The following is a 25,552-nucleotide window of genomic DNA, read 5'->3' on the forward strand; positions in this document are numbered from 1 at the left end:
AAGAGACTCTGTGGCGCTTCGATGGAGCTCAATTATTCTAACAACTCCCGGCAGTGTAGCTCCTCTCCCGCTGAACCAGAACTTGAGGGCCCATGAAGCGATAGCAGCACATGCTCCAAACGATTCGGAAGTTCAACGTGCAGAGGGCAACGGCCCAGAGCCTAAAGCTGTGAGCACCTCATAATGAAGCTCCGACACAAATACCGGCCAAGAGAAAGGATGAAGAGGGTTTTTCGTCATGCATGCACCTTTTTATGCATCAAGCTAGCCATGAAAACATTAGTATTCCTGCGCCGCAGCACCAATACCCAGGGACTCATTGCGTGCGACGACAAACTACTGCGGAGAAGACGGTCATCACCTCCCACGCCGGCCGGCCAATCGCGTCATCGGCTTTTGGCATTGCACGATGTAACTTTAGCCCCACGACAGATTGTCGCCATACTACTGCTTTCTCAATCCTCGGCATACTTGGGTCGGCAGATGGGATACGGTTTAAAATGCTGTGCGCTGCCCTTATTCTGCAGTGATCGATTTCGACATCGAGCCAGCCGCAATCGATTCTCCTCTTACTTCCTCGCGACAGAGGTCAAGGTACAGAAAGGCGGACACCTTGGACTGCTTCGCCATCGGCACAGCCTCCTGGGGCCATGGATGTCAACGTCAACCCTAACGCCCCGCGTTATCGCGCATCCCACGATATCGAATCAAAGGGCGACCACCACTCCTCTATACGTCGCATCGTGTCGCCTGGAGCTGAATCGTCTGTCATCAGGACGACGGGAAGCGTGGCCTTTGTTGGAGAACAGGGCACAAATGGCTCAATACCAACTTTCCAGGTAGCGACTGGCGCTCCCGTGGAGAAGGAGTCTCCCCTGGGTTACGAAGTGAATTGGATTTCGATCATCTTCTTGAACATCTCGCAGATGGTCGGGACAGGTGTTTTTTCAACTGGTAAGTTTCGATTCCATCGTCCTTCGAGAGAAGCATCTTCAACTGGGTAAAGCGCTTTCGGGGGGAGCCCTTTCGCAAGACAGGAAACGGTGGCTGATAAGCATGTGTAGCCTCGAGTATTCTCTCCGCCACAGGATCCGTGGGCATGAGCCTCATCTACTGGGTTCTCGGATTCATCATTTCGTGCTGCTCGCTTGGGACGTACCTGGAGCTGGCCTCATACTTCCCTTCTCGATCCGGCAGCGAGACGGTCTACCTGGAAAACGCTTATCCGAGGCCGAAATGGTTCTTCCCGACAGCTTTCGCGGTTCAGACTGTAATTTTGAGCTTTAGCAGCAGTAACGCCGTGGGTTAGTCACACATGCCTCTACTCGCAGCGGCAAGGTCAAAATCGGGATCAAGAGTCATTACGCTAATTCTTGTCAGTCCTTGCACAGTACCTTTTCAAAATGGCTGATCGAGAAGCGACTGCCTGGGAGCAAAAAGGAGTTGCGGTGGCATCGTATACGATTGCAACAATATGTGCGGAGGTCTCTACCTTTGTCAATGATGGTGGCTTACATGTCCACAGTCATGATTGCCAACACTCGATTTTCACTACATCTCTCGAACGCCATTGGACTGATAAAGGTTTTGACGCTCGTGTTGTACGCATTTCCAAATCCTTTAGCACCAAGGGTAATGGCCGGCTAACAGTTTTCACAGCATTAGCATTGCCGGGCTGGTCTGTCTTGGTGGGAATACCAAGGTGGCCGATCCAATGAGGAATTTCCACGACTCTTTTGCTGGGACGTCGAGCAATGGCTACAGCATAGCGAACGCACTCGTCAAGATCACGTTCTCGTACTCTGGTTACCAAAATGCTTTTAACGTCATGAACGAGATAAAGGTATGTTGAAGTGAGTAGATTCGAATGAGAAGGGATATAAGTAACGATGTCCAAAGGACCCAATCAAGACGGTCAGAAAATCTGCGCCCGCGGCTTTGTTGCTTGTAGCAATCTTGTACATCCTCTGCAATGTCGCGTATTTTGCAGCCGGTAAGTCGATAACTTTCTGTGAAGTTTTCTGCTTGTCCCCATCCAGAACCAGCGCATTTGCCCTCTCAGTCCATCCCATGGAAAAGCTGACACGTCCAAGTCCCCGCCGAAGCGATCGTCGAGTCCGAACAAACGGTAGCGTCACTCTTCTTCAGCGCCATCTTCGGCACGCGCGCCGCGCGGGGCCTCAACTTCCTCGTTGTCATGAGCGCCTTTGGTAACTTACTCGCCGTACTCATCGGACAATCGAGGGTGATTCGCGAGATCGGCCGGCAGGGGATGCTCCCGTGGACGCCGTTCTGGGTATCGACCAAGCCCTTTGGTACTCCACTGGGACCTTACCTACTCAAATGGGGAATGACTGTCCTGATGATTTTGGCACCGCCCGCAGGCGACGCCTTCAACTTCATCGTCGATCTGCAGACGTATCCGACGGCCGTCTTCACCTTCCTCATGACGCTCGGCGTCTACTTTATTCGCCGGCAGCGCAAGCGCATCGGCGCTGGCCGCAGCGAGTTTCGCTGCTGGGACGCTGCCATCATCTTCACGCTCGCCGTCAACCTGTTTTTGCTCATCATGCCGTGGTATCCGCCGCTCGGTGGCGCCACGGGAGGAGACGTCAGTTTTTGGTACGCCACGTACTGCGTCGTTGGCATTGGCATCATACTCGCCTGCATCGTCTACTACTGGCTGTGGATCTTCGTGCTGCCTTACTTTGGCGGCTACAAAATGCGACAGAAAACTGTCACCCTGGACGATGGGTCGGTTCTGCATCAGCTCGTCAAGGTCCCGAACAGTGAGATCAGACAGTGGGATGAGGAGCATGATGCTGTAGGAAACGCTATTGGAAGTGGCGGAGAGCAGTCAGTCGCACAGCAGGAGAAGCGTTGAGGTTTTGGAAGATGGACGACGTACTCTGTGCTTGAGATTTCAATGACAAAAAAAAGCATCGAGAAAAGATGGAAGAATCTTGGGCTAGAAGAACAGCAACACCTGGGGATTCAAAAGACATGTTGCGTCAAAGGAAGAGATATCTGAAAGACTTGGGAACATTTTCAAAGATCAACAATTCTCTGGTTTATTTTCTACCGGTACATGGGAAGGAGACAACAGCCTGAAAATGCTACGCTGAAAGTTGTCCAGATGACTAGACAGTACACACAATCAAAGCAAGGTCATGGCTCACGGCAACTTGAACCCACCAGCTTGCCTGTTGTTCCAGAAGCGGCCAGGGTCGACCGAGTCTCTGACCTGCTGCGCAAACTCTCGCGAATCCTTGTGAATGTTGGCCCAGTAATCCTCCCTCCAGTACCCGTCGTTCATGAAGACAGGCCTGTACACATCAGGAAGGCGACCATCCGAGACGCCCTGGTTGACGATGTCCTTCATGCCGCCGTAGAGCTCGACAGTCTTTTGGTCGACGAGCGCGTCCGTGTCTGAAGTGCCGGGCCAGTACGAGTAGTCGAACTCGAAGATGATGCGGTCGGCATCTTCGTCGAACGACATGAGATCGCCGCCGTTTTCCTGAGCGACCTTGGCGAAGAGCGTTGGGTACGGTTGGAACGCGAAGCTGCCGATGAGTCCGAGGACCGTCGACATGCTATTCGTCACGTTCTCCCAGTGCTGGTAGCACGTCTGCAGGTGCTGAGCGGTGGTGTTGACGTCCTTGGCAAGGGGCGACGTTGCCGTCGAGATGGTGTACACGGAGCCATTGACGACGGCCCAGTTGTTGAAGGTCAACAGGTCGGCGTAGGTGCGGTTCTTGCAGTTGTTGATCGTGGGATTGAGTGACGTGAACATGTCAAAGACACCTGCGGGGGGCTCAGGCCCATCGTAAAACAGGAAAATGACCCATTGCTGGTAGAGGCTCGCAATTGTGATTTCAGACGTGGCGATGATGGCGGCCTTCGGATCCGGGTAGTTTTGCGTAAAGTTTTGTACCGCCGCAAGAATTTCGTCGTTCTTGTCGCCTCCAAACCAGAGGTTACCACCCCAGACCTACAGAATCATTAGTCTGCAACTGGCGTGGGAGTGGTGGAAGAGAATATACCTGGCCATTCTCTCCAATGGGATGAGTCTTGAGTGTGTAGGTCGTGACGACGCCAAAGTTCGCACCACCTCCTTTCAAGGCCTTGTAAAGATCCGAGTTGTGGTTGCTCGACGCAGTCACGATGGACGCGTTGGCAAGCACCACTTCGAACTCCTCTACATTGTTTGCTGCCCATCCGTACTGCGAGGAAAGAAAGCTCAGACCGCCTGAAATCGTTAGTTGGCCACATCGATCAGAACAATCGAGATGTAAACGCACCACCAATGATGAAGCCACCAATTCCAACGTGACCGATGCGACCACCGACAGCAGCGACATTGTGCTCTTGGAGAACTTCAATGAGGTCCTGCCATCTATTACCTGCACCCACGCGCACGGTGCTAGTGGACGCATCGTATGTGATTTCTTTTAAGTTGACAGTGGAAATGAGCGGGCCGTCGCTGATACTTGAAAAGTTCTGGTTTGGATTGTGTCCACCAGACTTGACAGAAAAGGTCTCGTTGTTTCCATTGAGAACCTTGATTGCAGCAGCAACTCCCTGGGCATCGGTGGGTTCGATGATGCAGGAGGGCTTCAAATCCGCACATCCAACTGACCTGAGGGCCGTTAACATTGGTCCGAAAAGCTTCCGTGATGGAAGGTTATCTCGCTGGACCTACCAGTAAGCACTGCTTTCGTTGTCGTATGCCGTGGACCCCGAAGACGCAATGGTGAATCCGTCGACCGAATTTGACTGCAATTGAGATGTCAGGGTATCACAGGTCAAGGCACCGGCGACAACGGAGCTGGCGAAAAGGCCAACGATAGTGGAGGAGAGGAGAGACATGATTGCTAAAGTACGGCCAAAACTCGACGCTGACGAAACCACGGCACTCCAAGGCCGACCTGTGAGTACTTATACAGGTTGCGAATGCACAGCAGAGTTGCGTGTGCTTGGAGGATCAGCTCTTGTGCGCCATCCGGGTGGCTTTTTCAAGGAGAAAGTTTGGTCGGGCAGGCCGTAGACGACGAACAAGGGCGCTGCCGTCCAACAGCCCATATTTCGGCTTCAAGCTTGTCAGCCTACTACTGTACAATGATCGTAGGGCTTAGCCCAAGAAAGCAAAAGACTTGCCAAAAGCAAGACCACGGCCCGGGACGATCCCGCAAGAGGCTAGGTCGCGTTTATCGTTTGACGGATTAAGGTTAGGATGGCTAGAGTTGAGTCTTGCTCTGGGAGGCGTCATGATGCCGCGACCACGTACCAAGCGTCGTCAGTGAAGCGGGCAGTGCTTAGGTACATGAAGGAAACGGCCAGGGACATCGTGGGTCGGGTGCAGCGTGGCGAGATTTGGTTGGACGCAGCAGACGTTCACGTCGGTCTGCAGGGTCGCTTAAAAAGAAGAGGAACAGCAGCCGAGATTGGGATGGCTGGTCGATATTCGATGGGGACGAAGATGAATCCGGGGTGAGAAGTACGGACGGAGGAGGCTCGGTCCGCCTTGCCAAACATGCAGCTTCGCTTAACCTTTCTTCTCCTCATTGCCGTCCTCTTAAGTGTTTCTTTCGTAGGTAAGCTTGGGTATCAAGTGCCAAAATCTCCAATGCCATCAACGTCACGCATCAGGCGCGACAAAGACTTCAACCGCCCGCATCATCCTCTGTCTTCTCAACTGCCTGTCCTTGTCTTTCCCGGCAGCCTTCTCGCCTGTCCGAATCATTGCTTCTGCCAGTGCTCCAGCCAATCCCTTCTCCACACTCTGTGCCGCATTCTTCTGCGCCTCGCTCGCGCTCCTCATCCTGCCTCCCACCGCTGTCAACGTTCTCTTAATTGGGCTAGTAGGGCTGGTGATGCCCGCTGCGTCACCCTTGCCCGCGTTCCTGATCTCAGTAGCCACACGGCCCAGCATGCTGGTCATGAGTACAAAAGTTACCGAGTGGTTGGGGGATTTTCCAATCACTTCCAGTATCCATGTGCGCTCCTCGTCCCGGGAAGGTTGCTTTTTGCTCTTGGTATGGTCATCGTAGCCAGCTTCCAGCTTCGTCCAGAGGTCCGCTGGTACAACGCCGTCTTCCAGACTTTTGAGGAAGAGGACAAGCGTCTCAGAAAGGGTCTCAAGCTTCATGATTGACGTGTCCTCGGCGTCGAAGGCCTGCTCGACGGGCTTGTCATCGTCAATCGCGTCAGCGATGGAGCACTTCATCCTCTCCCTAGCGTTCGAATCCTTAAACGTCCAGCTTTCAGGAGCAAAAGGCCAGCCCGACCCCGTAGTATTTTGAGCAGCTACAGACCAAGGCGCGAGGGTTCCATCCTCGTGGTCCATCATGCCCCACTCGGCCACTGCACGCTCAAGGAGATCTTCAAGAGACTCGGTTAGTTGGAACAGCTCCCTGGGTGCTGACCAAAATCTCGTGCCCGGGCTGCTGGAGTCGCCGCTACTGCGATTGTCGCTGCTCTTCTTGCCCCCATCACTGCTCATGCGTTTGTGTTGGAGCTTGCGAGCTCCGCCCTCTGGGATTCGGATGAGTTTGTCTATTGAACGCCCAAATGCTGATTGTTGCCATTCTGCTCGAATCGGGAGGAAATGGTCTCTTCCGTCATTGACTCGTAGTACAAGAATATCTTCAAGCTGCGCACGGTCCTCATTCAGGTCTCGGACAAGCTGCAAGTCATCGATCTTGATCTCCAGCTCAATGTTGCACGCTTCACCGGGGTCAAGGGTGTAATGCGGATTGATAGCGGCCCCTGCCTTGTCAGGCTCGCGATCAAATCTCATCGACAGCCATGAGGGAAGCTTCGCCTGATCCTCGTCGCTACCAGGCTGGCCGAAAAAGCCAATTGTTGCGGGGACCTGGCCAGTGTTTGCAACCGTGACGTTGCGGCGTTTGGCCTCAAGATACCGGATAGGCCCGAAGTTGACGCCGTCAAAGCTCTGTTGCTTGCCGTCCGACGTTTCCTTCTTACTGTGATCTCTCTCTACAATCAAGGTCACTCCAGGTCTTCCTTCATTTTCTGCTCGGTCGAGTTCTTTGGCAACCTCAGCAAGCACGTGAGCCTTGAGCTCGGGCACAACGCTGTCATACTTGATTCGGAACACCGCGACGAGAGGTTTGTGATCCGACGACAGTACCTCTTGGTAGGCGCCATAGTGCTCGAGTTGAATTTCGTCATCAAAGCCCTCCTTGGTCGTGACCGTCTCTGGCTCCTCTCCCGTGTCGGCGAACTCGTCATAGTCATCGTCGGCGTCTGTGGCAGGGTCATACTCGAACAAGACCTCGTCATCGTTGGTTGAGTCCAGTCCTTCCTTCTTCATCTCTTCGTCGCGCTTCTTGATCTCGTCTTCCTCCTTGATCTTCTGCTCATAAGCTGACTTGTCACGCCGCGTTCGGAAGAGAATGCGGTCACACCAACTAGGGCAGCGGCGCTTCTCGCTCGAGTCGAAGACGCCAACAGTGCCAACATCGTACTTGTACGTCGGCAGGAAATCGATGTCACCTTCTCTCCATCCATCATGGAAAGCCTTTTTGGCCTTTTGCTGCTGACGCAACTCGTCATGCGGAAGGAGCGAGTCCAAGGTGGCCTGCAGCGAAGCAGGATCCAGGCTTGGTGGAAGTGGCTCGGGTTTGAGCACGTCATCTGGGTCGACGGATTCCGACGTGCTCTCCGCGTCATCCTCTTTGGCTGTGTCCAGCGACTTCCGCGCAGAAGATGGAATACTGATCTCATCGCTCTCGGATGCTTTGGCTGATGTTTGGGAGACGTCGTACTCGTTGCGCGCATGCAGCATAAGAAGCCGTCGGACATCATTTCCTGGCATGCCTTCCAGCCGGTAATTCAGGTCGCCAAACCAAAAGGCAAAGTCTTCTTCGCCCAGGGATTCAGAATTTACATGGGACACGCCCATGGAGTCGACTATGGGATCGAATTTTGCCCGACTTGCGACTTGAGCCGCATCCCAGTTCCGTCTCTCCAAAGCCGTCTTGTCTGCGCCGGCCGCCAGGTGGCTGTTTATAAAGACAAGCCTTGTTGTCTCTCCCAATACTATCCTCGCAGCAACGCCGCCCTTGTTTCCCATGTATCCCATGAGGCCAGTCCCCACGCTAGCTGTGCTGACAGATCTCACTTCTGGTGCGACAGACGGAGACGCAAAGACGAGCAGGAGTAGACCAATCAATTGCTGCTCGGCAACAAGCTTGTATCCTTTTGGCAGAGCATCCTCCATCGAAGACTTGAACTTGGCCGCAGTTGTAGGGTCCGTGTATGGTCGCAAGGCTTCAGCAGCTGAAGTGATGTCGACAACCTCCTGGAGGCCGAGAACGTAAAGGTCTACATCGCCGGATACGTCCGGGGTGCTCTCAGCTTCAGAGGACGCCGAGTTTGTCTGGTCCGTCACATCGTCTTGGACTGGGCTATTTTCTCGAGGGGGTTCTTCACTGGTTGTAGGTGCCGCGGTAGACTGAGTAGGGACGGCGGGGTCGACAGCTGACGAGGGGAAGTCGAAGGGTTTGGCGCGCACAAACCACGAGGCAACGTCCTTGTGGGTATCCTTGAACGAGGCGACATTCCAAGTGCCAACCTTTATGCGGATTTCCTTGGGACGCACGTACTCGGCTCGACGGGCATATATGGCCTGGTGAAGGCTGTGGGGCGTGGACGAGGATGCAGCAGAGACGGCGACAGGGAAGGCGCCCGGGATGGACTGGTCCAAAGAGGACGCGGGGTCGGTTTCGGGGGGCATTCGTGCGGTGAAGGGAGGGAGAGAGGGGAAGAGAGGGAGGTAAGGTAAGATCACATTTCGGTGGGGTGGCAGAGGGAGTTGAGAGACGCAAGTGTTTTGGGTCAGGTGGCAGCGAATTAACAGGTGGAGGGTCCAGCAATGACGCATTACATACAGCCTTCGCCCCCGGTGCCGTGGGGCTCTGGAATGACGTGGCCGCTGGGTGGTTTTGCCGGGCCACCGCCATCGTCGCTGACGTGGGTGGGTGACGTCCAGTGCAACAACAAACACCATCACCATCACCACTCTCCCACTTCCATTCTCTTCAGAGTCCTTCTTTCTAGCTCCACCGCAGACAGCCTTTTGACTTGATATCCCACTCCTCCTTTCAGTTCCAACAATGTCTCCTTCCAAGGATCCAGTCCAATCCGACTACGACACCGACACCAATCCCAACCAGAACGACCTCAATCTTCCAGCCCCCGGTCCTAGGACTACCGAAGAGATCAATCTGTCCGTCTTACGTCGTCAAGACCCCAATATCACCGGAATTCTATCCATCGCCCCCTATGTCGTCTTGTACCACATTTCCGTTGAGACCAGCACGTGGGAGAAATCGGGCATCGAGGGCACTATGTTCGTCGTCCAGCTCACCAATTCTGAAATTGGATCAACGCGCTACGCTGTCGTCATCCTGAACCGCCGCTCTCTCGACAACTTCATCGCCGAACTCAAGACCCCCGAAGACGTCGAAGTTACCGAAGACTTTGTCATTCTCAACGTTCCAAACCAGAACGAAGCCGACTCCCAGTTCTTCGGCCTCTGGATTTTCTCGGAACCCTCTCCATCGTCGACCGCCGAGGCTCGCGAAATCAATGCTCGCATGATCCAGGAGTGTGCCCGCATGGCCGAGACCTCTCGCAAGGCCATGCAGCACCTGAACCCAGACTTCGCCAGCTCCGATCATCAGGAGACACCCCAGTCCGTTCCCATGGGCCGCCAGGTCTCGCTGCGCGAACTCTTTGGCCAGCAACGCGAGGCCGATGCCGATTTCTCCATCCACGAGCACGGCGCTCCGCCGGCCGCAAGTCTGCCAAAGCCACCCGCACCTGCCATGCCAACTCCAATGTTTGCTCCGACGGCCGACACGCAGTTCTTCCACGCTGCACCTATTGCCAAGAGCCCTGCTGTCAACTCGTCGATGGCCCATCCAGCCGGCATCCAGCAACGGGCCCCAGCAGTCCAGCAGCACGCTCCGTTCCAGCAGCAGTTGCCTGTGCAGCAGCAGCAAGGCGCAGCCCCGCCTGGATCAGGGCCCGACATCATGGGCAAAGACGCGTTGCTGAAGCTCTTCACTCAGCGCACAGACTTTGGTAAATAAAAAAAAAAATCTTTGCCCCTTTTCAACGTCAGTTTTGATATATACTACGTTGCAGATGCCCCTGTCCAGACGCCGTTTGGCACTTTCACCAACTTCATCCAGGCCGATGATGCCAGAGTGCGCGAATTGAGCCGCCTCAACCGTCCGCCTCCGGGACATGCGCCGACCTACAGGACGACTTTCGTCCGGCGTCTGCCCGATGGCAAGAAGCTTCCTCCTGTCGTCACCATCACCAAGGGCTCTTCTGAAGAAAGCCCGCCTGCAAAATGAAGAGGTTCGTTGTGGCCTCAACGCTCGTCAAGACCTCTATTTACGAACGCATAGACAAGCAATCACGGAGTCTTGGGGCTCCCTTCTTCGAATGACATGGTCCATCGAGCAAGCATCCAGGGGCACTGTATGAGCTGGCAGAGTTTTGGGATTTCCCCAGGTGTTGTTACACTCTTGGATACATGATGTCTTTTTGCGAAACGAGGCGCAGAGCGTCACTAGGGAGATTGAAAATGGCGCATGGTTGGGCGACACGGTGCAGGGCCACAGCTGAGGGTACCGCGAAGATAGACAGCCAGGATCACGGGACACCCGTACTGTACATTAGATACTAAAAAGTCATTTCTCTTCCCCAAACAGCCAATCTGCCGCTGCCAAGCGCTCGAGGCAACCGGGTCAAAAAAGACCAACACCACATCGCCACATCTGCACGATACTCTCGTTCCTGTGACGAACGCGCAAACGTACGGCCGAAAAGAACGACAATCATATTGGGCGGGGAGGTACCCAAGCAAGCTGCTGACGTTGATGACGACAAAAGCCAAGAAAGAAAAGAAAGGGCCGCTGACTTTGCCTGTTGTCCCAGTCTGGCTCGCCGGCAGCAGCAATGGCATTCGTTGGCTTCCGGCCGACAGGTGTCGACATGGATGGGAGCAGGCATGCGTGCGTAGCCGCCTGTCACTATGGCGATGACGGCGATTGCTCTGGGGACCGGCAGATGGCGGGACGGGACGACCAGACGCGACGCGACGCGACGCCATGCCGATGCGACGCGATGTGTGCGGCTGGCCGCAGTAGGCTTGTATTGCACTGCTAGACAACGACAACGACAACAGGTCCGCGAGCTTATTTTGACGCGGGCGCAATGTGGTACTATGGGCAAACTTTTTTCTATGTACTAGAGAAGCAGAATTTGTTTGACCGATCGATTGACCAGACAAACCAACCAAGAAAACGAAGGCGGAAGAGATGCGCGAATGCCTAAATATTGACGCTGAGAAGTGCAAATGAAGAAATGAACAGGAAAATCAAGAAGAGGCGCAGGGTTATGATGACAGTGGTGGTAAAATTGAAGAAATAAGGAAAGAAACGATGGACAAGTACAAGAAGAGAAGAAGACGAGGAAGGAGCAAGTCTACAGAAGAAGAAGAAGAGAATGTGCGACAAGAAGGGAAGAAGAAAGACAAGGCTGGACAGGACGATACAAGGCGGCGCTTATGAGTCCGCGCGCACCATTTCACACACGTACTCGACGACCTTTTCGGCCACAGCCGCGCTGTGCCTGGGCTCGATGCAGAAGCCGTGAGGAACGCCCGTATCGTCAATCTCCATGACAGGTTTCCAAGCGTCCTCGGCGGGAGGCTCACTGGCGGCCCTGGCGCTGCTGCTGCGCGTCATTCTGGGCATCGTCATGGTCGGCGTGGTGGATCCGCTGGTGGTGGTGGTGTAGCTGGGGTTGATGGAGTTGGAGTTGGCGCGGCCGCGCGCCTGGATTAGCTCTTCACGCGTCGAGTCGGCGACCCAGTGATCCTTCCGCCCCCAAAGAAAGTAAAGCTTTGGACGCGGTTGCTGCAAGGGGCTCGGCGTCGCTGCGCCCCATAGCTCTGCGTCCCACCTGTCGTCGGTGATGGTGCGCAGCTCTTCTTTGGCCATGTGCAAGGCTTGACGGATCCCGTGCCGGGACTTGATAAATGACGTCGTCGTTCGCGCGGCGTCTTCTGGCATGCGCGCAAAGAATTGCACCAGGTGGAAGAGCACGAACGAGGGAATCCAAAAAGTGAGGATCGTTACGAGCATGTGGAGGATGAGCGCAATGTAGGGCATCGAAAGCAATGCCTGTGCTTTTTGTCAGTTGGGGTTCGCGCACGACCTGACGTCTGCTACGGAAATGCAACAACTCACAGAAAATTTCTTGCCGCTGTCGCTCTTTGCAATGTGCGTGACAGTCGGAAACAGGCAAATGGCTCCTGCAATTTTCCCCTTTGGCTCTTCATCTTCTTCGCCCTCCTTGGAGCCGTTGACGGTCAAGTTTTCTCTCCACCGCCGCATAATCTCCATGGCAATATACGCGCCAACCGAGTGCCCCACCAGGATGATGTTGGGCTCGTCATCGTGCTCGAACCGTGGATCGAAGTCTTCTTGCTCTTGCGCTTGCTCTCGCATGCCCTGCACGTGGTCCCAAAGAGCCCATTCGGCGCCCTTGATTTGCTCTTCAAGACCAAAGGGAGGCCTTGCTCCTGGTCTCAGACCGGCGCCGCGACCACCGGCTGCCTCTGCTGGGTAGCCGCCGCCAGGGGCGCATCGCCTGCGCAAGAAGCCGCCTCGAGTTTCGCTCTCGAATCCGGACAGACTGCGGCCAAAGACATCGAAGTTGACCTGGGTCGAGGGGGGCAGGCGGTCGGCGAGGCTAAGGTGCAGATAGGAAAGAAAAAGGTCATAGTAGCCAATGAGGCCTGGGTTGCCGGTGATGAAGTAGATGAGGTAGTTTTTGCGGCGGGGCTGGGGCGCAGCGGTAGTGGGGGAAAGGGAATCGGAGCGCGATAGGAAAATTGAGGTGGGTTTGGAGGTGATTGGGGGAGTGGGAGATGATGTAGGGGACAGGGTTGCTGGGAGGTGGATGATGGTCGGAGCACGCATGTTGAGCGGCAATGACGATGTTGGAGGAAAAGGAAAAACGGGGGGGGGGGGGGGGGGGGGGAGAGAAAGAAAAAGGGAAGCAGTAAGGTAGGAGAACGAGCGACGACGAGCAGGGGCAGAAGAAGAAGAAGAAGAAGAAGAAGAAGTAGCAGTAGCAGTAGTAGTGATTACTGTAAAGGAACGTGTGGCAGATGAAGAAACCAAGGGAAAGATGACACAGAATAGACAGTGTTAGGCTGGGTCAGGGTTTACCTGAGGTTGGTAGGTTGGGCCGTCGACGGAGCGGTCAGGGACGGGACGCAGCGCAGCGCAGCAGTTCGGGGCAGTGCGTCATGTCCGGTCGCCTCCCTCCACACAACCGAACCAAGACCAAGACCAAGCCCAAGACGACGACGACGACCTGACGACGACGACCTGACGACGACCACATACATGCATGCATGCACTCGGAACTTGTCAATCCCATCATCCCCTTCCGGCCCTGTCATCTTGACTAAGCCGTCAACACATGAGCACTGCATGCCTAAGACCCGGACAGGACCCTCTGCCGCTCACATCACGCGAGTCATGGGACCCGACATACTTATGTTCTTCACAGCTGCTCCCATCCTTGCTTTGTCACTTCCTGTTTTGGAGCGTGGCTGAGTCCTCAAAAACACTTGCTTTCGACTTTCAAAAGCACCGGTGACGAGCAAAGGAAGAAAGGGTGTGAAAAGCTGAATATATTAATCCGACTCTGCAACACTGGTGGTTTGTTGCCGGTAGAACGCCCTCAACAATAAAGAGCAAAAACTCAAAAGGGTATATACCTCGGGATAAGAATAGGAAGCACAAGGTCGCAAGCCTCTAAGGAAACATGGCAAAGCACAAATAGGACAAGGTCACAGCTCTCTTGCTGCAAAATAAACGCACGCTATGATGAACCTGCCCTTCTCGAATTGCCCGCCTGGGTCCGAAATCCATTCAAGCTCGCATGCCCTCGCTCATATGCCGAGCTTCGATTGACTCGACTCTTACCCTTTCGATCGATTTTTCTCGTCGTGCCAAAGAGCCAGACCTTGGCTCTTCGCACCACATCTGTCGTTAGCTGGAAGGGATACACAAACATGGCCCAGGCAGCGTTGATGGGCATCATGAAGACGGACCCGAGAAAGTCAAACAGGAGCACGATTAGACTCGTTTGCTTCTTGTGGCCGCCATGGGAAGCAGCCGCCGCCGCCGCCGCCAGCGAAAGCGCATCCTTGAGACGACTCTCCAGGTCTTGCAGGCGGGCCTCTGTCACCATGGTCTGGGTTGTTGCTCGCTTCTCGTAGCGGCGGACGGCGCGGTTCAGAGCATCCAGTTGCGGCTGAAAGCTCTGACGAACAAGATTGACCACTTCGGCTGGCACAGCTGAAGACTTGGACGCGTCCTTGTTCTTGACGGCGGCATTTTTGGAAACCATGTCGGCCATGTGGGTTTCGAGCTCACTGACGCGCTGCCTCAAATCGCTGACGGGCGAGTCCTCTAGCCGCACCCCGTCCGGATCCAAGTGGTCTCGAACTATGCGTTGCAGGTACAGGGTTCTTGCGCGTAAAAGACGCAGCAGGTGAGACGCAGGCCGGATTTCAGCCGCGAGTAAAAATATGGTGAGGTTGTAGTTGGAGACGAGCCCTTCGGAAGGGCGTGATAGGGAGGCGCGGATGGCATGGAGAAGATAGGCTCCAAAGACAGGACCAACGAAGCATGCCGTCAGGGCGAGAAGCTCGTCTCGGCGCAGCTCTTTCACAGCTCGGGCGTATTCGGGCTCGGTATCAGCGCTAGGGTCGTGTGGATGGGGGTTTGATGTTTCTGGAGCGGTTTCGAGGTCAGCGAAGTCGTCGTCTTGGTCGTCGTCGTCGTCGTCGTCGTCGGGAACGGGGTCGTCATGGGACGGAGTCGCGGCCGTGGCCGTGGCTGTGGCCAGAGTTTGAGCGGAGTGGTACCAGTCCCTGTCCAAGCGCATCAGCAATCGGATCCTTGCCGCCGCGGACCGCCGCCAACCTGAGCAAGTGAAGCTTACCATGGCAATCGCACAAACCAGTTCAACAGCACCGTGGCCAGGCCGAGAAGCAGGACGTCGGTCAGCACCTCGCTGCCATTGTTGAACAGCAAGCCGCCGACGGCGGGCAAGATGGCAAAGACCAGGGGCGCCGAGTGCCAGTGCGAGTTGTCGTCCTGCACCAGGTGGTCCATGCGGTTCACCAGATGGTCGGTCGAGGAGCGCACCGACGAGAGGTCAGAGATGAGGGACTCGCGGCGACGTGGATGATGATGATCGAGCTGAGAGGGAGCCGACGGGGAGGCGCGCTGGCGCAGGCGTGGTCCGGGTCTGCTCTCGTCGGCCATGGTGTTGGCGCACGGCGGCTGCGCGCCAGCATGAGCATGGTTCTTTTGCGCGCTGAGGAGGGCTGGCTGTATGCTGCCGCCGCCTGCAGGACGGGAACGACGATGGAAGGTGAGGTTGACGAACTGTCTGTCTGTCTGTCTGTCTGTCTGTCTGTCTGTCTGTCTGTCTGTCTGTCGTGTCTGTGTCTCTGCTGTTGGGATGTGCAAGCAAATAAAGTGCAAACAAAGTACCCAACTAAGCCGGCAAGCCACAGCCACCACCAAAACCCACCCACAGCTCTCGAGCCCGCGCGTGTCCTCTTCGGCACTCACAACCTGGCTGGACCACGTACATGTATGTAGGCAAGGTACTCCCGCCGTGCATTCGGTATACTTCAAGTCATGCACCCCTCATCTCTTCATCTATCGCAAAACAAACATGTGAGTCTTCCCCAGTCCGGTCAGTCCACCTTCAGCTCGTCATCTCTCATTCGCGCCGTGAAGCCCATCTCACCCACCACCAGCTCTTTTCTTCTGCAGCCTCTTCAAGCCAATCTCGAATATCAAATACCAGTCATCGAATGGCAGTCTCTCTCCTTTCCATTTCACATATACCCATGTCCCGTCCTCCGCGTCTGCTTTCCTCCCCGCATGCCCGTCATGCGCATTTCCTTCCTATTGAGCCCCCAAAGCGGCAACACGCAATAGCCCCCCAACATCGCCATTCCGCCTTTTCACTCCATCTGATCCAGAGTGTGAAACTCGACGACTGACGACCTGTCGGGAACATCATTATTCATTCCAATGTGTCTTCCCCGGCCCTATTGAGCTCAACACCTTAGCTCGCCGTCATGACCGGCGGTCGCCCCTGAATGCCATGGCCATATTTCTTCCTCCAGTCTGCATGCGTTCTTCTTTGTCCTTACTCGCCTGTTCTTCTCTTCATCTTCTGGCATCCTCGACGGCATCCAGTTCGGTCCTGAACACAGAGCCTCTGTCTGCCGAACTGGCCAGGCTGACCGTGGCTCGCATCCCTATCTCAGCGCGGCCATAACCCTGAGCTCTGGACGTTGCACAATTCACCCTTCATCCCAGCATCGACAAGTCCAAGCAAGCAAAATGTGGGAGACGTACAGGTCACTGGTCTCCAGGTCGGACGAATACCCAGTGTTCCCCTTGGCCTATCTTGTCCCCATTCTCGCCACCATCATCATCATACTCAACATCCCCCCAATGGTATGGCACTACAAGAACAAGAACCTCGCAGCTTGCACGCTAGTCTTCTGGATCATCCTCCTCAACTTCACCATGTTCCTCAATGCCATATTATGGCCCAATGACGACATTGCCAACTGGGCCAGCGGCGTCGGTGTCTGCGATGTCCAAGTCTACCTCTTCGTCGGATGCTGGACCGGTATATCGTGCTGCCTGCTGTGCATCATGCGTGGTCTGGCTCGCATCATGGACACCAAAAACACTGTCGTCAGTTCAGACCGCTCACGGAAACGCCATCTCATCATCGACGCTGTCATCTGCTACGTCCCGGTTATCCTCCAAATGTCCACTTTTTACATCGTCCAGAACCGACGCTACTTCATCTTTGGCATCAATGGATGTGTGACCAGCTTCAGTTTCAGCTGGTTAGGAATCATCCTTTTAGCCATGTGGCCCTTGGTCATATGCACAGTGGTCGCAGGCTATGCTTGTAGGTCTCGAGTCGAGAGCCCAATGCTTCCGTTTGATACTGACATTGGCAGTGATCATCCTCGTGCGCCTCCACCGATACAGAATCGAGTTTTCTCGCCTGCTGAGCACCTCGGGAACGACAAAATCGCGCTTCTTCCGGCTCTTTATTATGGCCACCATCTCCGTCATAGTCCTGCTCCCCTCACAAGCGTACGTACTCTACGCCAACACAAAATCAGAGTTTCTCCAGTACTCCTGGTCGGAGGTGCACGGCAAATACTGGAACCAGCCAATCTTAGTGTCGACGGGCGGCCAACTGCGCTTCGATCGATGGATCTGGCTGATCAGCGGGCTGGTCAACTTCATGTTCTTTGGACTGGGTGTGGACGCGTTTGCCTTGTATCGTAAATGGTTCAGCTCTCTGGGCCTAGACAAGCTCTGCTGCTGTTGCTGTGGTGGACGACGGCCCAGCATCCTGCCCCTGAGCAGCGTCTTGCAGCAGGCATCCGTCTCCAAATCGCGCAGCGGGTCGAGTCCCAGCATCAAGTCCCGTTTGGCTTTTGGAAACAAGGCATACATCGTGGCTACAGCGGTGGACCAAATCCCTGCTCCCAAGTTGCATCACGCAAAAAAGAAAAGCCTCTTCACCTTCTGGCGCGCATCCACCGACGAGGACTGCTCGCACAGCACTGCAGCCACCGCGGAACCCGCAACCTCGACGCTAAACACGTCCGTAGCGCGCAGCATGACCGCATCATCGGCGCCGTTTCCGCCCAACTACTCTTTGCGCAAGCCCAGCGCCGCACCCAGCTACGGTACCGACGCGTCCGGATCGACCATGATCGGCTCGCCCATTTCGGAGAAGCGCTTCTCGGGCCTGCGTGAGATTGAGCTGGGGCCCGTCAGTCCACGAATGATGATGAGGACGACGGCTGCGCCAGGCGACGAGGCAAGAGAGCGGCAACAAAGCGCCGACGATCGAGCAGAGGACGCGCGCAGGCTCGAGGAATACGTTGTTGCGGAACTGTGCTACATCAAAAGCGACAGGGAGGCGAGGAAGCTGTGGGCGCCCTGATTGGGATGAGGTTTGGAGCAAGTTTTGAATAATTGGATCCGAAACACCACGACGGAAGACCTTTTTTCCTTTTCTCGTTTTGTCGATGGCCGACACAGTCGATGGCGACAACCTCTTCTATTACCACAGCGGCCGCACAGCATGATCCGTTCGCCTGGCATGATCCGGGGATCATCTACCATTTGGCAGCAAACGCTTCGGCGCACCATTTCCTTCAGCAGCCATGGTCTTTCAGCCCACCACTCGTTTGGACGGATGGGAGCGATTGGGAGAGTTCTCTACAACATTTCATAGCACCACAGTATACGTGAGCAAACTATTTCAAGTCAATCAATTCCCACGTCCCTCTCTCAATTCTGCCATGACAGTGCCAACAGCTCTCTGACACGGCAAAAAACCATGGTTCTCCTCACCTCCCCACCCTACCCACAAAGTCGCATTTTTTTTTTTTTTTTTTTCCACTCGCCACCACTCAAAAGTGGCCCAATTCACCTCCTTCCCATTTCCGTCCATCACCAACCAAAGCAAGCAATACAAGCGAGAGCGGGTAAGGGTGGGGGCATCGGCATCGGCATCGGCATCGGCAGCGGCAGCGGCAGCGGCAGCGGCAGCGGCAGCAGCAGCGGGCGGGCCGACCCGCCAGGCAACCACCATCCATTCAGCCAACCGACCGATGACCCCTGTCTGTCTGCATGTTGAGGCGCATGTTCATGTGTAGGAACGGCTTGCCTGAGATTGGCGGCGGAACCCCCCCTTTTGGTTACTTCTCTCCGCGTTCCTTTGTCTATTCTCGTCTTTTGGCTCTGTTAGTGGCGTGCTGTTCTGGTTGGTAGAGCAGAAGCTGGCCAGGGGTGAGCTGCGGCTGGTGGTGGGGCTGGATTGAGCAGCTGGGTTGAGCTGGAAATGGTGGTGGCCATGGAAGGGAGAGAGCGGGGGATGTGGGACCGGGGAGGAGTGGGAGGAAGGGTCGTAAAACAAGACGGGCGATCCCGAGTTGAGTTGATCGGTTGGCTGGCAGCCAGCCCGTTGAGCCAGCCGATGTGATATCATAACGGTGGATGCCAAATGATGCATGTCATGAAATCTGGATTGATGGCTGAAAAGAATATGTGCGCAGCTAGCTACATCTAGCTACAGCAACAGCAATCAAGAGAAACAAGTAGATGCGTAGCCAAACCCAAGCAGGTGACGATTTGACCCGAACAAGGCCGCAAGCAGGCAAACACGCAAACACGCAAGACTGGCATTGCATGCGCGACTAAAAAAAAAAAAAAACCAATTGCAAGCAGGAGCGCATAATCAAGTAAGCAGCGGAAAGCAAACGCGAAAATCGCAAGGGTCAAAAATCTGCTTTTCGGGGGTAGCAACAACGCCGCATATTGAGCCGTATTGGGAAAGCAGACTCGAGACAAGTGCTGCGAACGCAGAGCGCCATGGCAAAGGCAATGTCTCCCGAGTTGCAGAAAAGCTGCCGAGTCAGCGACTCGAGGACACACAAGGACAAAGACGAAAGGAAGAAAGCGGGAAAAGAAAGCTACCTCGGCGCCCAACGACAAGGAGAGCGTCGAGGCGAAGGGCCAAAAACGGGGGTATAAATTGTGAAGAGAAGCCAAAAGGTGCATCAACAAGCCCAAAATCAACAAGACAACAAAAGCAATAGCATCAATCGAAAAGTCAGAAATCACCCGAGCCCCGAACAATGAAGAGATGACCAAATGGAAGTTGGGAAATCTCAATAAGGAAATCCCGACTGGGGCTAAAACGAGAGGAAGAGAGACTGGAGAGAGAGAGAGAGAGAGAGAGAGAGAGAGAGAGAGAGCATACTGACGTAGAAATGGTTTTACCTCCCAATTCCACGCCGTTTCATGGAAAACCGAGAAACCAAGTCACGGAGCGCCGTCTGCGATGCAGCGCATCGGTTTGCCCCGTTCGACTCCTGGAATGCGCCACTGAAATAGGCCGAGCGAAGTCAAGCCCCAAAAGAAACTCCGTCACTGCCAATGGACACCTCTCCTGCTCCCTTCCCATGTTTGTCATGTCCAATCCGTCCAAAAACAAAAAAGCAATAACACCACCAGCGACAAAATCAATCGACAGGCAAGAAACTCCATCGCCAAGACAGTCTAGGAAGAGAGTCAAAAAAACATGGCGTGTGGAGTCCACAGCAAAGGAATTTGCCCGATGGCCGTCCCGAAGGTCTGAACAAAATATAAAAGATCCAGAGTTCCAAGAAAAATAATCATCTGCCAATGCGATCGAGAAGACCGCTTGGGTATCAGGGGGAAAAAGGAGAGGTGATTTGGCCTACAAGACCGCAAGGTCAGGCATGTCCAAGTCCATATCCGATTTCCCAATGCCAGGGAACAGTTCCATCAGGGCGTCGTCGTCGCTTGGGGCTGGCGGGGCATCGAAAAAGTCAAAGGGCTCGCTCAGCTCGTGGCTCTCCCAGCCAGGGATGTCTTGGGTCGTGGAAGGGAGCTTGTCGCGCCAGAAGCCGAAAGACCCAGCACCGTCCTGCTCGTCGGACGCGAGGGTTAGGGTCATATCTGCAGAGTCGTCATATACGAGCAATTTCGACATCATCTGACCAAATTCAGCGTCGTGTTGTAGCTTCTTCTTGTCCCAGTCCACGTTTACAAGGGCATCGCCGTCACTAGTCTCGGTCGAGGTTGTCTGATTCGAGTCCTTGGTCGATGCTGGCGAAGGTGTTGTAGCCGGCGTCGCGCCAGTCTCTTCGTTCATTGTGGCAATCTTCTGGTTCAGATCCACAAAGTATTCAGCCGGCATTTCCATGACTGCCTTGGCAACATCTTCATCTGCAAACATGCCGTACATCTGCGATGGCGACAGTGGACAGTCATCCCACGGATTGTCGAGCGATGTTTTCGTGGCTGCCGTCTCGTTCGCTGGCGCCATGGCCTCATTCTTGGCTACAGGAGCTTTGCTAGGAGTACGGTTCATTGCCAGAGCGCCGCCCGAGCCGGGAGTCTGATCTTTGACGGCTGCTTGCGGCGTCTTGAAGTTTGCTGAAGGCGACCCCTTGATACCCTGTTGTGTCGGGATGCGGTTCATTGGAGTGGCTGCAGCGCCAGCGGCTGGGGTACTGCCGTCGCCTTTGATGACTGGCGTCTGACCTGCTTTTACAGGTGGTTGCACCTTGGCCGCAGTGGGTGCAGGCTTACTGCGATTGGCGTCCATCTCCAATTTCACCTCCTTGGTAGTACCATCGGGATTAAGACCAAGACCTTCAGCCACACTGGCCACCGCAAACTGAAGTGGGTCATCAACCTTGGCATGGGCTTCCTTGACGTGGCCTTCCAATTCCTCCTTTGATTCGAATCCCTTCGCGCTGAAGTCGCAAGTCAGCTGCGGGCATGTGAAGCGTGGTTTCACTGGAGCCGCCGGGGTCGCCGTTTCCCTCTTCATATCTGGAGACGGTTTCGTGCCCACGTGTGGCGACGGAGCAGGCATGGGCGTCGCCTGCGGCGTGGACGATGCACTCGTCTTGGCCTTCTTCTTAGGAGGCATTTTGAGCTTCTCGGGCGTGAGGTTGTTAACGGCGCCCGGCGCATAGACTGGAGCGCCGTGTGGGGATTGCGCACCGAGCTGGAAGGGAGGCTGCGTGGCAATAGGTGCGTTGGGGGGCTTCGCGCTGGCGCCAGAGGACTGGCGCGGACGTTGCTGTTGCGTTTGTCGCAGCTTCTCAAGGTTAGCGGCGTTTAGCTCCGCTTGCTGGCCTTGAGTAGGTCCGCCTGCCTGGTCGGCCGGCTGAGCTCCTTCCTGAGGTTGACTGGACTGTTGGGCCTTTTCGCTTGATTGCTCGAAAACAAATGACCTCATGAAGTTGGTGAGCTGGGAAAGCAGCTGCTGCATCTTGCTCAAGTCCAGTGTCACATCCTTCTTCAGTCCGCGATTGCTGGGGTCGATTTGCTGATGGAAAAGCTGGCGAAGAGACAACATCTTCTTGGTATAGGCATCATCTCTGTGCTTCACCCAGTGCATGAAAAGGCACTGATCAAGCTTCGAAAGATATGCGATCAGCTTTGTGACGTCGTTCACCATCTGATTCCTCTCGTCGTTTGACAGTTGAACAACCGGGCCAAGCTTCAACTCATTTTTACGCTCGTTCATCATGGCCACAAACTTGCTCTTCAACTCGTCCTGCCGATTATTGGCTTGCAGGTTGGCGTTCTTGTTTCCTTGGGCCTGCGCCATGCGTTGGCGGTAAGCGGCCTGCTGTTGAGGCGTCATGGCGTCGAACTGCTCTTTGGTCATGCCCATGGGACGCTGTTGAGACGGCGTTGGTTGCATGGGCTGCGCTTGCGACTTTTCTTGTTCCTGAACGTCAATGCTCTCGTCCATCGGCCGCTTGGTACCCTTCTGCAGTTGAGTTTTCGGCGCCGCATCCGGAGGCTGAGAAGCCTGTGGAGGTACTGGCCTGGGTGGCCCCTGAGATTGTTGTGCTGGCTTCATCTGGGGCGCCTGCTGAGGTTGGCCCGGTTGCGCAGGTCTTTGCGGCTGCTGCATATTCGGAGGTTGAGTCATCACCATGCCTCCAAGCGGTGGCTGCGGCATCGAGTTTTGAGGATTCTGCTGTTGCATTTTCTGGGCGTGGGCCATCTTCATCTGCACAATGCTGACCCGGATCTGTTCGTCGGTCATGTTAGAGGCGTTGGGACCCCGCATTTGACGGAATCTTTGAATCTCGGCCGGAGTGACAGACTGTGCAAGAGCTACCAATCGTTGCTGTCGAAGCGCCATTTGTTGCTGCATCTGGTTTTGATTTGGACCTGCAGGAACCATAGGAGCCTGCGGCGCTTGTCCATTGGGATTGCCTTGGTTGAATCCTCCCATTGGTCCGTTTGGAACTCCTCCACCGAGGTTCATTCCCTGACCAGAAGTAATTTTGTTGTAATGATGCCGTTGAATTTCATTCAACCGCTCGACGTTGAAGGCGGGAGGTAGAGCTGGATTTCTGGAAACCCACTCCTTCAACTGTCCCCACAGCTTTATGGTGTCTGGAATGGGAGTGTGGGTGCGGATTTGGCCAGCGATTGACGGAGGGAAAGCCGTTTGGTCCATTTGCTGAAGAGCCTGCGGGTTGAGTGGTGGCGGCCGTGGCTGCTGTTGAGCCACTTGCTGCTGCTGCTGTTGTTGTTGTTGTTGCTGCTGCTGCTGCTGCTGCTGCTGCTGCTGCATTTGTTGTTGACGCAGCAACAACATCTCCTGCTGTAACCTGTGCTGGATTTCTGGATTCATGTTGGCTCCCTGAAGTTGGCCTTGCTGCATAAAAGGCGGCATATTGGCACCCATCATGGGCATGCCTGGTCTCGGTCCTTGCATGCCAAACTGTTGTCCAGGCTGTGGCCCACCGTTTGCTCCAGTTTGTCCCTGCCTAGCGGCATGCCACCTGTTGAGAAGCACCTGAAATTTGTCTTCTGGGAGACCCATCAGCGTCTGCCTCATGACGTCTGGAACTTCGGGAGGGATGCGGCTCGCTCTGTTGGGTGCAGGAGCCCCAGGCATCCCAGCTTGGGCTGCAGCGGCGCGATGTTGAGCAATCTGGAGCGCGCGCGAAGCGTCCATGCCTTGAGCGTTTGGAGGCATCTGCTGCGGGCCTGGCTGAGGAGTTCCTCTTCCTTGAGGGCCAGGAGGAGCCATGGGCCGAGTTAGCATAGGCATACCACCGCCTTGACCTTGGCCAATGTTGAACCCATTCATTTGATTTCTCACGGCCAGTTGAATCTGAGCTGGTGAAAGGCCCTGATTCCTGGCCTGGGCGGCTGCTTGCTGCGCCTGGAACTGGCGAATGGCATTTTCTCGCTGGGCCTGTTGTTGCGCCTGCTGCAGACTGAAGGACGGCGGTTGTTGAGACGGGGGTCGGCTCTGCGGCGCACCAGGCATCCCCTGGCCCGCTACTTGGCCCTGCTGGCCTCCGCCCATGTTGTTGAATTCCAATCCATTCATGGCCGAGTTGTTGCTTGCGGGCACGACGTCGTGTCCGGCCTGAGCCGATCGCATCGCAGCGGCTTGTTGGTTGGTCAATTGGGTGAAGTCAAAGTCGTTTCCTGGCAAAGCGCCCGACTGGGGCTGTGCGGGTCCCATTTGTGGCGTCCTCTGCATCATACCCGCACCTTGGCTTGAGTTGACCCGTGTAGCTGGACTCGGTCCTTGGCCTGGTCCTTGGCCAGGCTGCGATCCCGATTGCCCGCCGCCTTGAGCTTGTCCGGCTTGCATCTGTTGCCTCTTCGCATTGAAAATCATGGCGGCTGCCTTTTGACGGCTGTGCTGAAACATAACGTCGAATCCGGGCTTCTCAAAAACGGCGCGCTTTTCGGGGGGCAGTTGAGCCATTTGCGCACGAATCTTGTTTTCATCCTCGGGCGTCATGCGCGCGCGAATCTTCCGCGCAAGCTCGTCGATTTGGGCCTGTTCCTGAGGAGAAAACTGGTGTTGCGGCGGCCGCTGAGGCATTGGGTTCATGTTTTGTTGCTGTTGCTGTTGTTGCTGCTGGTGCTGGTGCTGGTGCTGGTGCTGGTGGTGGTGGTGTTGTTGGGCCTGCATAGTAGGGTTCTCCATGCCCATGGATGACGGATTCGGAGCCATGGACATCGGAGAGCTTTGCATCTGGTGTGGAAATTGGGGAGCAAATTGTTGCTGGAGCGGATTTTGGCCTTGGTTCGACGACGAGGGTTGCATAGGTGTTTGGGATCCGAGGCCTACTTGCATGTTGGCTCCCGCGTTTCCTTGCTGCATCATGGAGGCTTGGGTGGCCTGCGCATTTCTTTGCCTCAAAGTCTTCAACTCGGCCAGGACCTTGCGAATGTGGGCGAGATATTCCTCCTGTGTGGGCGTTAGCGCTTGGCTCGCTGGCGTGGGTGCAGGGACGAAGTTACTCTGCTAGCCGAATTCACGAGGGTGGTTCGCTCTAGTTGATGTACGCTTTGAAGGACTGACGCATCGGTCGGTTCCGTCTTTGCCAGACGAAAATTGGTGTACCTATGGTTGGGAGTCAGGAGAGAGGGAGCAAACGGGGGGGGGGGGGGGGGGGGGGGGGGGGGGGGGGTTTCTGCGTCATACAGCTGGAGGACGGCCTGCAGCCTGAGATGGAGAGGCACGTGTTGCCACCAGCCGGGTGGTAGCTGTTGGGTGCTCAGATTGTTGACGATGACCTCTTGCATGCGCTGAAGCTGAGGATTCTGCGGTGTGGGCTGCGGCGGCCCGCCCATTACGGGCTGGATGGGCTGGCCGTTCATGTCGCGACGACGAGGTATCCAAGGAGCAACGAATGTTTGTATAACGTCTGCGGTAGATCCCCCAAGCCAGCCGGGGTTGGGTGTCGGACAGGGCAGGGCTCGCGAAGATCCGACGGGTGGATCGGCGGGATGGGGAGCGAAGAGGTCGGAAGTGTCGAATG

The 25,552-nt window shown here is 55.4% G+C and overlaps 10 protein-coding genes across 10 annotated transcripts; 4 read left to right on the forward strand and 6 right to left on the reverse strand.

The window, feature by feature from the left end:
• The first annotated feature begins 212 nt into the window (after window positions 1–212).
• IWZ02DRAFT_271323 (amino acid transporter-like protein) lies at window positions 213–3,030 on the forward strand. Its single transcript, XM_066763486.1, has 7 exons — window positions 213–954; window positions 1,065–1,304; window positions 1,381–1,476; window positions 1,526–1,601; window positions 1,660–1,843; window positions 1,900–1,993; window positions 2,094–3,030. The coding sequence occupies exons 1-7, from the start codon at window positions 651–653 to the stop codon at window positions 2,882–2,884; spliced, it is 1,785 nt and encodes a 594-aa protein (XP_066622175.1). The 5' UTR covers window positions 213–650; the 3' UTR covers window positions 2,885–3,030.
• IWZ02DRAFT_271329 (FAD binding domain-containing protein) lies at window positions 3,030–5,051 on the reverse strand. The gene is made up of 4 exons (XM_066763487.1): window positions 4,703–5,051; window positions 4,302–4,639; window positions 4,044–4,249; window positions 3,030–3,991 (listed from the first exon to the last, which is right to left on the reverse strand). Exons 1-4 carry the CDS (start codon window positions 4,867–4,869, stop codon window positions 3,176–3,178), a joined length of 1,527 nt encoding a protein of 508 aa, XP_066622176.1. The 5' UTR covers window positions 4,870–5,051; the 3' UTR covers window positions 3,030–3,175.
• Window positions 5,052–5,432: 381 nt separating this feature from the next.
• On the reverse strand, window positions 5,433–8,902 carry IWZ02DRAFT_271308 (phosphatase family protein-like protein). The gene has a single exon (XM_066763485.1). It carries the CDS (start codon window positions 8,759–8,761, stop codon window positions 5,639–5,641), a length of 3,123 nt encoding a protein of 1,040 aa, XP_066622177.1. The 5' UTR covers window positions 8,762–8,902; the 3' UTR covers window positions 5,433–5,638.
• Window positions 8,903–8,934: 32 nt separating this feature from the next.
• On the forward strand, window positions 8,935–10,403 carry IWZ02DRAFT_271389 (uncharacterized protein). Its single transcript, XM_066763489.1, has 2 exons — window positions 8,935–10,148; window positions 10,224–10,403. The coding sequence occupies exon 1, from the start codon at window positions 9,141–9,143 to the stop codon at window positions 10,119–10,121; it is 981 nt and encodes a 326-aa protein (XP_066622178.1). The 5' UTR covers window positions 8,935–9,140; the 3' UTR covers window positions 10,122–10,148; window positions 10,224–10,403.
• Window positions 10,404–11,606: 1,203 nt separating this feature from the next.
• On the reverse strand, window positions 11,607–13,028 carry IWZ02DRAFT_433271 (uncharacterized protein; the record flags this gene model as incomplete). Its single annotated transcript, XM_066766279.1, has 2 exons — window positions 11,607–12,227; window positions 12,294–13,028. 2 exons carry the CDS (start codon window positions 13,026–13,028, stop codon window positions 11,607–11,609), a joined length of 1,356 nt encoding a protein of 451 aa, XP_066622179.1.
• Window positions 13,029–13,745: 717 nt separating this feature from the next.
• Window positions 13,746–15,600, reverse strand: IWZ02DRAFT_271409 (uncharacterized protein). The gene is made up of 2 exons (XM_066763491.1): window positions 15,070–15,600; window positions 13,746–14,998 (listed from the first exon to the last, which is right to left on the reverse strand). The coding sequence occupies exons 1-2, from the start codon at window positions 15,393–15,395 to the stop codon at window positions 13,942–13,944; spliced, it is 1,383 nt and encodes a 460-aa protein (XP_066622180.1). The 5' UTR covers window positions 15,396–15,600; the 3' UTR covers window positions 13,746–13,941.
• Window positions 15,270–16,288, forward strand: IWZ02DRAFT_271423 (uncharacterized protein). Its single transcript, XM_066763492.1, has 2 exons — window positions 15,270–15,815; window positions 15,899–16,288. Exons 1-2 carry the CDS (start codon window positions 15,466–15,468, stop codon window positions 16,080–16,082), a joined length of 534 nt encoding a protein of 177 aa, XP_066622181.1. The 5' UTR covers window positions 15,270–15,465; the 3' UTR covers window positions 16,083–16,288.
• Window positions 16,116–18,335, forward strand: IWZ02DRAFT_271404 (pheromone A receptor-domain-containing protein). The gene is made up of 2 exons (XM_066763490.1): window positions 16,116–17,079; window positions 17,132–18,335. Exons 1-2 carry the CDS (start codon window positions 16,494–16,496, stop codon window positions 18,133–18,135), a joined length of 1,590 nt encoding a protein of 529 aa, XP_066622182.1. The 5' UTR covers window positions 16,116–16,493; the 3' UTR covers window positions 18,136–18,335.
• An 851-nt stretch (window positions 18,336–19,186) lies between these two features.
• IWZ02DRAFT_271439 (uncharacterized protein) lies at window positions 19,187–19,863 on the reverse strand. The gene has a single exon (XM_066763495.1). It carries the CDS (start codon window positions 19,755–19,757, stop codon window positions 19,263–19,265), a length of 495 nt encoding a protein of 164 aa, XP_066622183.1. The 5' UTR covers window positions 19,758–19,863; the 3' UTR covers window positions 19,187–19,262.
• Window positions 19,864–20,406: 543 nt separating this feature from the next.
• IWZ02DRAFT_271437 (uncharacterized protein) lies at window positions 20,407–25,517 on the reverse strand. The gene is made up of 3 exons (XM_066763494.1): window positions 25,216–25,517; window positions 25,032–25,134; window positions 20,407–24,978 (listed from the first exon to the last, which is right to left on the reverse strand). The coding sequence occupies exons 1-3, from the start codon at window positions 25,389–25,391 to the stop codon at window positions 20,440–20,442; spliced, it is 4,818 nt and encodes a 1,605-aa protein (XP_066622184.1). The 5' UTR covers window positions 25,392–25,517; the 3' UTR covers window positions 20,407–20,439.
• Between the last annotated feature and the right edge of the window lie 35 nt (window positions 25,518–25,552).

The sequence above is a fragment of the Phyllosticta citriasiana genome (genome assembly GCF_038021145.1).
Source record: "Phyllosticta citriasiana strain CBS 120426 chromosome Unknown IWZ02scaffold_7, whole genome shotgun sequence".
NCBI lineage: Eukaryota > Fungi > Ascomycota > Dothideomycetes > Botryosphaeriales > Phyllostictaceae > Phyllosticta > Phyllosticta citriasiana.

Coding starts and splice junctions, on each gene's coding strand:
- IWZ02DRAFT_271323 (XM_066763486.1), top strand. CDS start 651: ATGGATGTCAACGTCAACCCTAACGCCCCGCGTTATCGCGCATCCCAC. Junction 1,477..1,525: donor GTATACGATTGCAACAATAT/GTGCGGAGGTCT, acceptor ACATGTCCACAG/TCATGATTGCCAACACTCGA. Junction 1,994..2,093: donor TGTCGCGTATTTTGCAGCCG/GTAAGTCGATAA, acceptor GACACGTCCAAG/TCCCCGCCGAAGCGATCGTC.
- IWZ02DRAFT_271329 (XM_066763487.1), bottom strand. CDS start 4,869: ATGTCTCTCCTCTCCTCCACTATCGTTGGCCTTTTCGCCAGCTCCGTT. Junction 4,640..4,702: donor AACGAAAGCAGTGCTTACTG/GTAGGTCCAGCG, acceptor AACGGCCCTCAG/GTCAGTTGGATGTGCGGATT. Junction 4,250..4,301: donor TGGTGGCTTCATCATTGGTG/GTGCGTTTACAT, acceptor TAACGATTTCAG/GCGGTCTGAGCTTTCTTTCC.
- IWZ02DRAFT_271308 (XM_066763485.1), bottom strand. CDS start 8,761: ATGCCCCCCGAAACCGACCCCGCGTCCTCTTTGGACCAGTCCATCCCG.
- IWZ02DRAFT_271389 (XM_066763489.1), top strand. CDS start 9,141: ATGTCTCCTTCCAAGGATCCAGTCCAATCCGACTACGACACCGACACC.
- IWZ02DRAFT_271409 (XM_066763491.1), bottom strand. CDS start 15,395: ATGGCCGACGAGAGCAGACCCGGACCACGCCTGCGCCAGCGCGCCTCC. Junction 14,999..15,069: donor TGGTTTGTGCGATTGCCATG/GTAAGCTTCACT, acceptor GCGCTTGGACAG/GGACTGGTACCACTCCGCTC.
- IWZ02DRAFT_271423 (XM_066763492.1), top strand. CDS start 15,466: ATGCTGCCGCCGCCTGCAGGACGGGAACGACGATGGAAGGTGAGGTTG. Junction 15,816..15,898: donor ATCTATCGCAAAACAAACAT/GTGAGTCTTCCC, acceptor ACCCACCACCAG/CTCTTTTCTTCTGCAGCCTC.
- IWZ02DRAFT_271404 (XM_066763490.1), top strand. CDS start 16,494: ATGTGGGAGACGTACAGGTCACTGGTCTCCAGGTCGGACGAATACCCA. Junction 17,080..17,131: donor AGTGGTCGCAGGCTATGCTT/GTAGGTCTCGAG, acceptor TGACATTGGCAG/TGATCATCCTCGTGCGCCTC.
- IWZ02DRAFT_271439 (XM_066763495.1), bottom strand. CDS start 19,757: ATGCACCTTTTGGCTTCTCTTCACAATTTATACCCCCGTTTTTGGCCC.
- IWZ02DRAFT_271437 (XM_066763494.1), bottom strand. CDS start 25,391: ATGAACGGCCAGCCCATCCAGCCCGTAATGGGCGGGCCGCCGCAGCCC. Junction 25,135..25,215: donor CTGCAGGCCGTCCTCCAGCT/GTATGACGCAGA, acceptor TCCCAACCATAG/GTACACCAATTTTCGTCTGG. Junction 24,979..25,031: donor TCGTGAATTCGGCTAGCAGA/GTAACTTCGTCC, acceptor ACGCCCACACAG/GAGGAATATCTCGCCCACAT.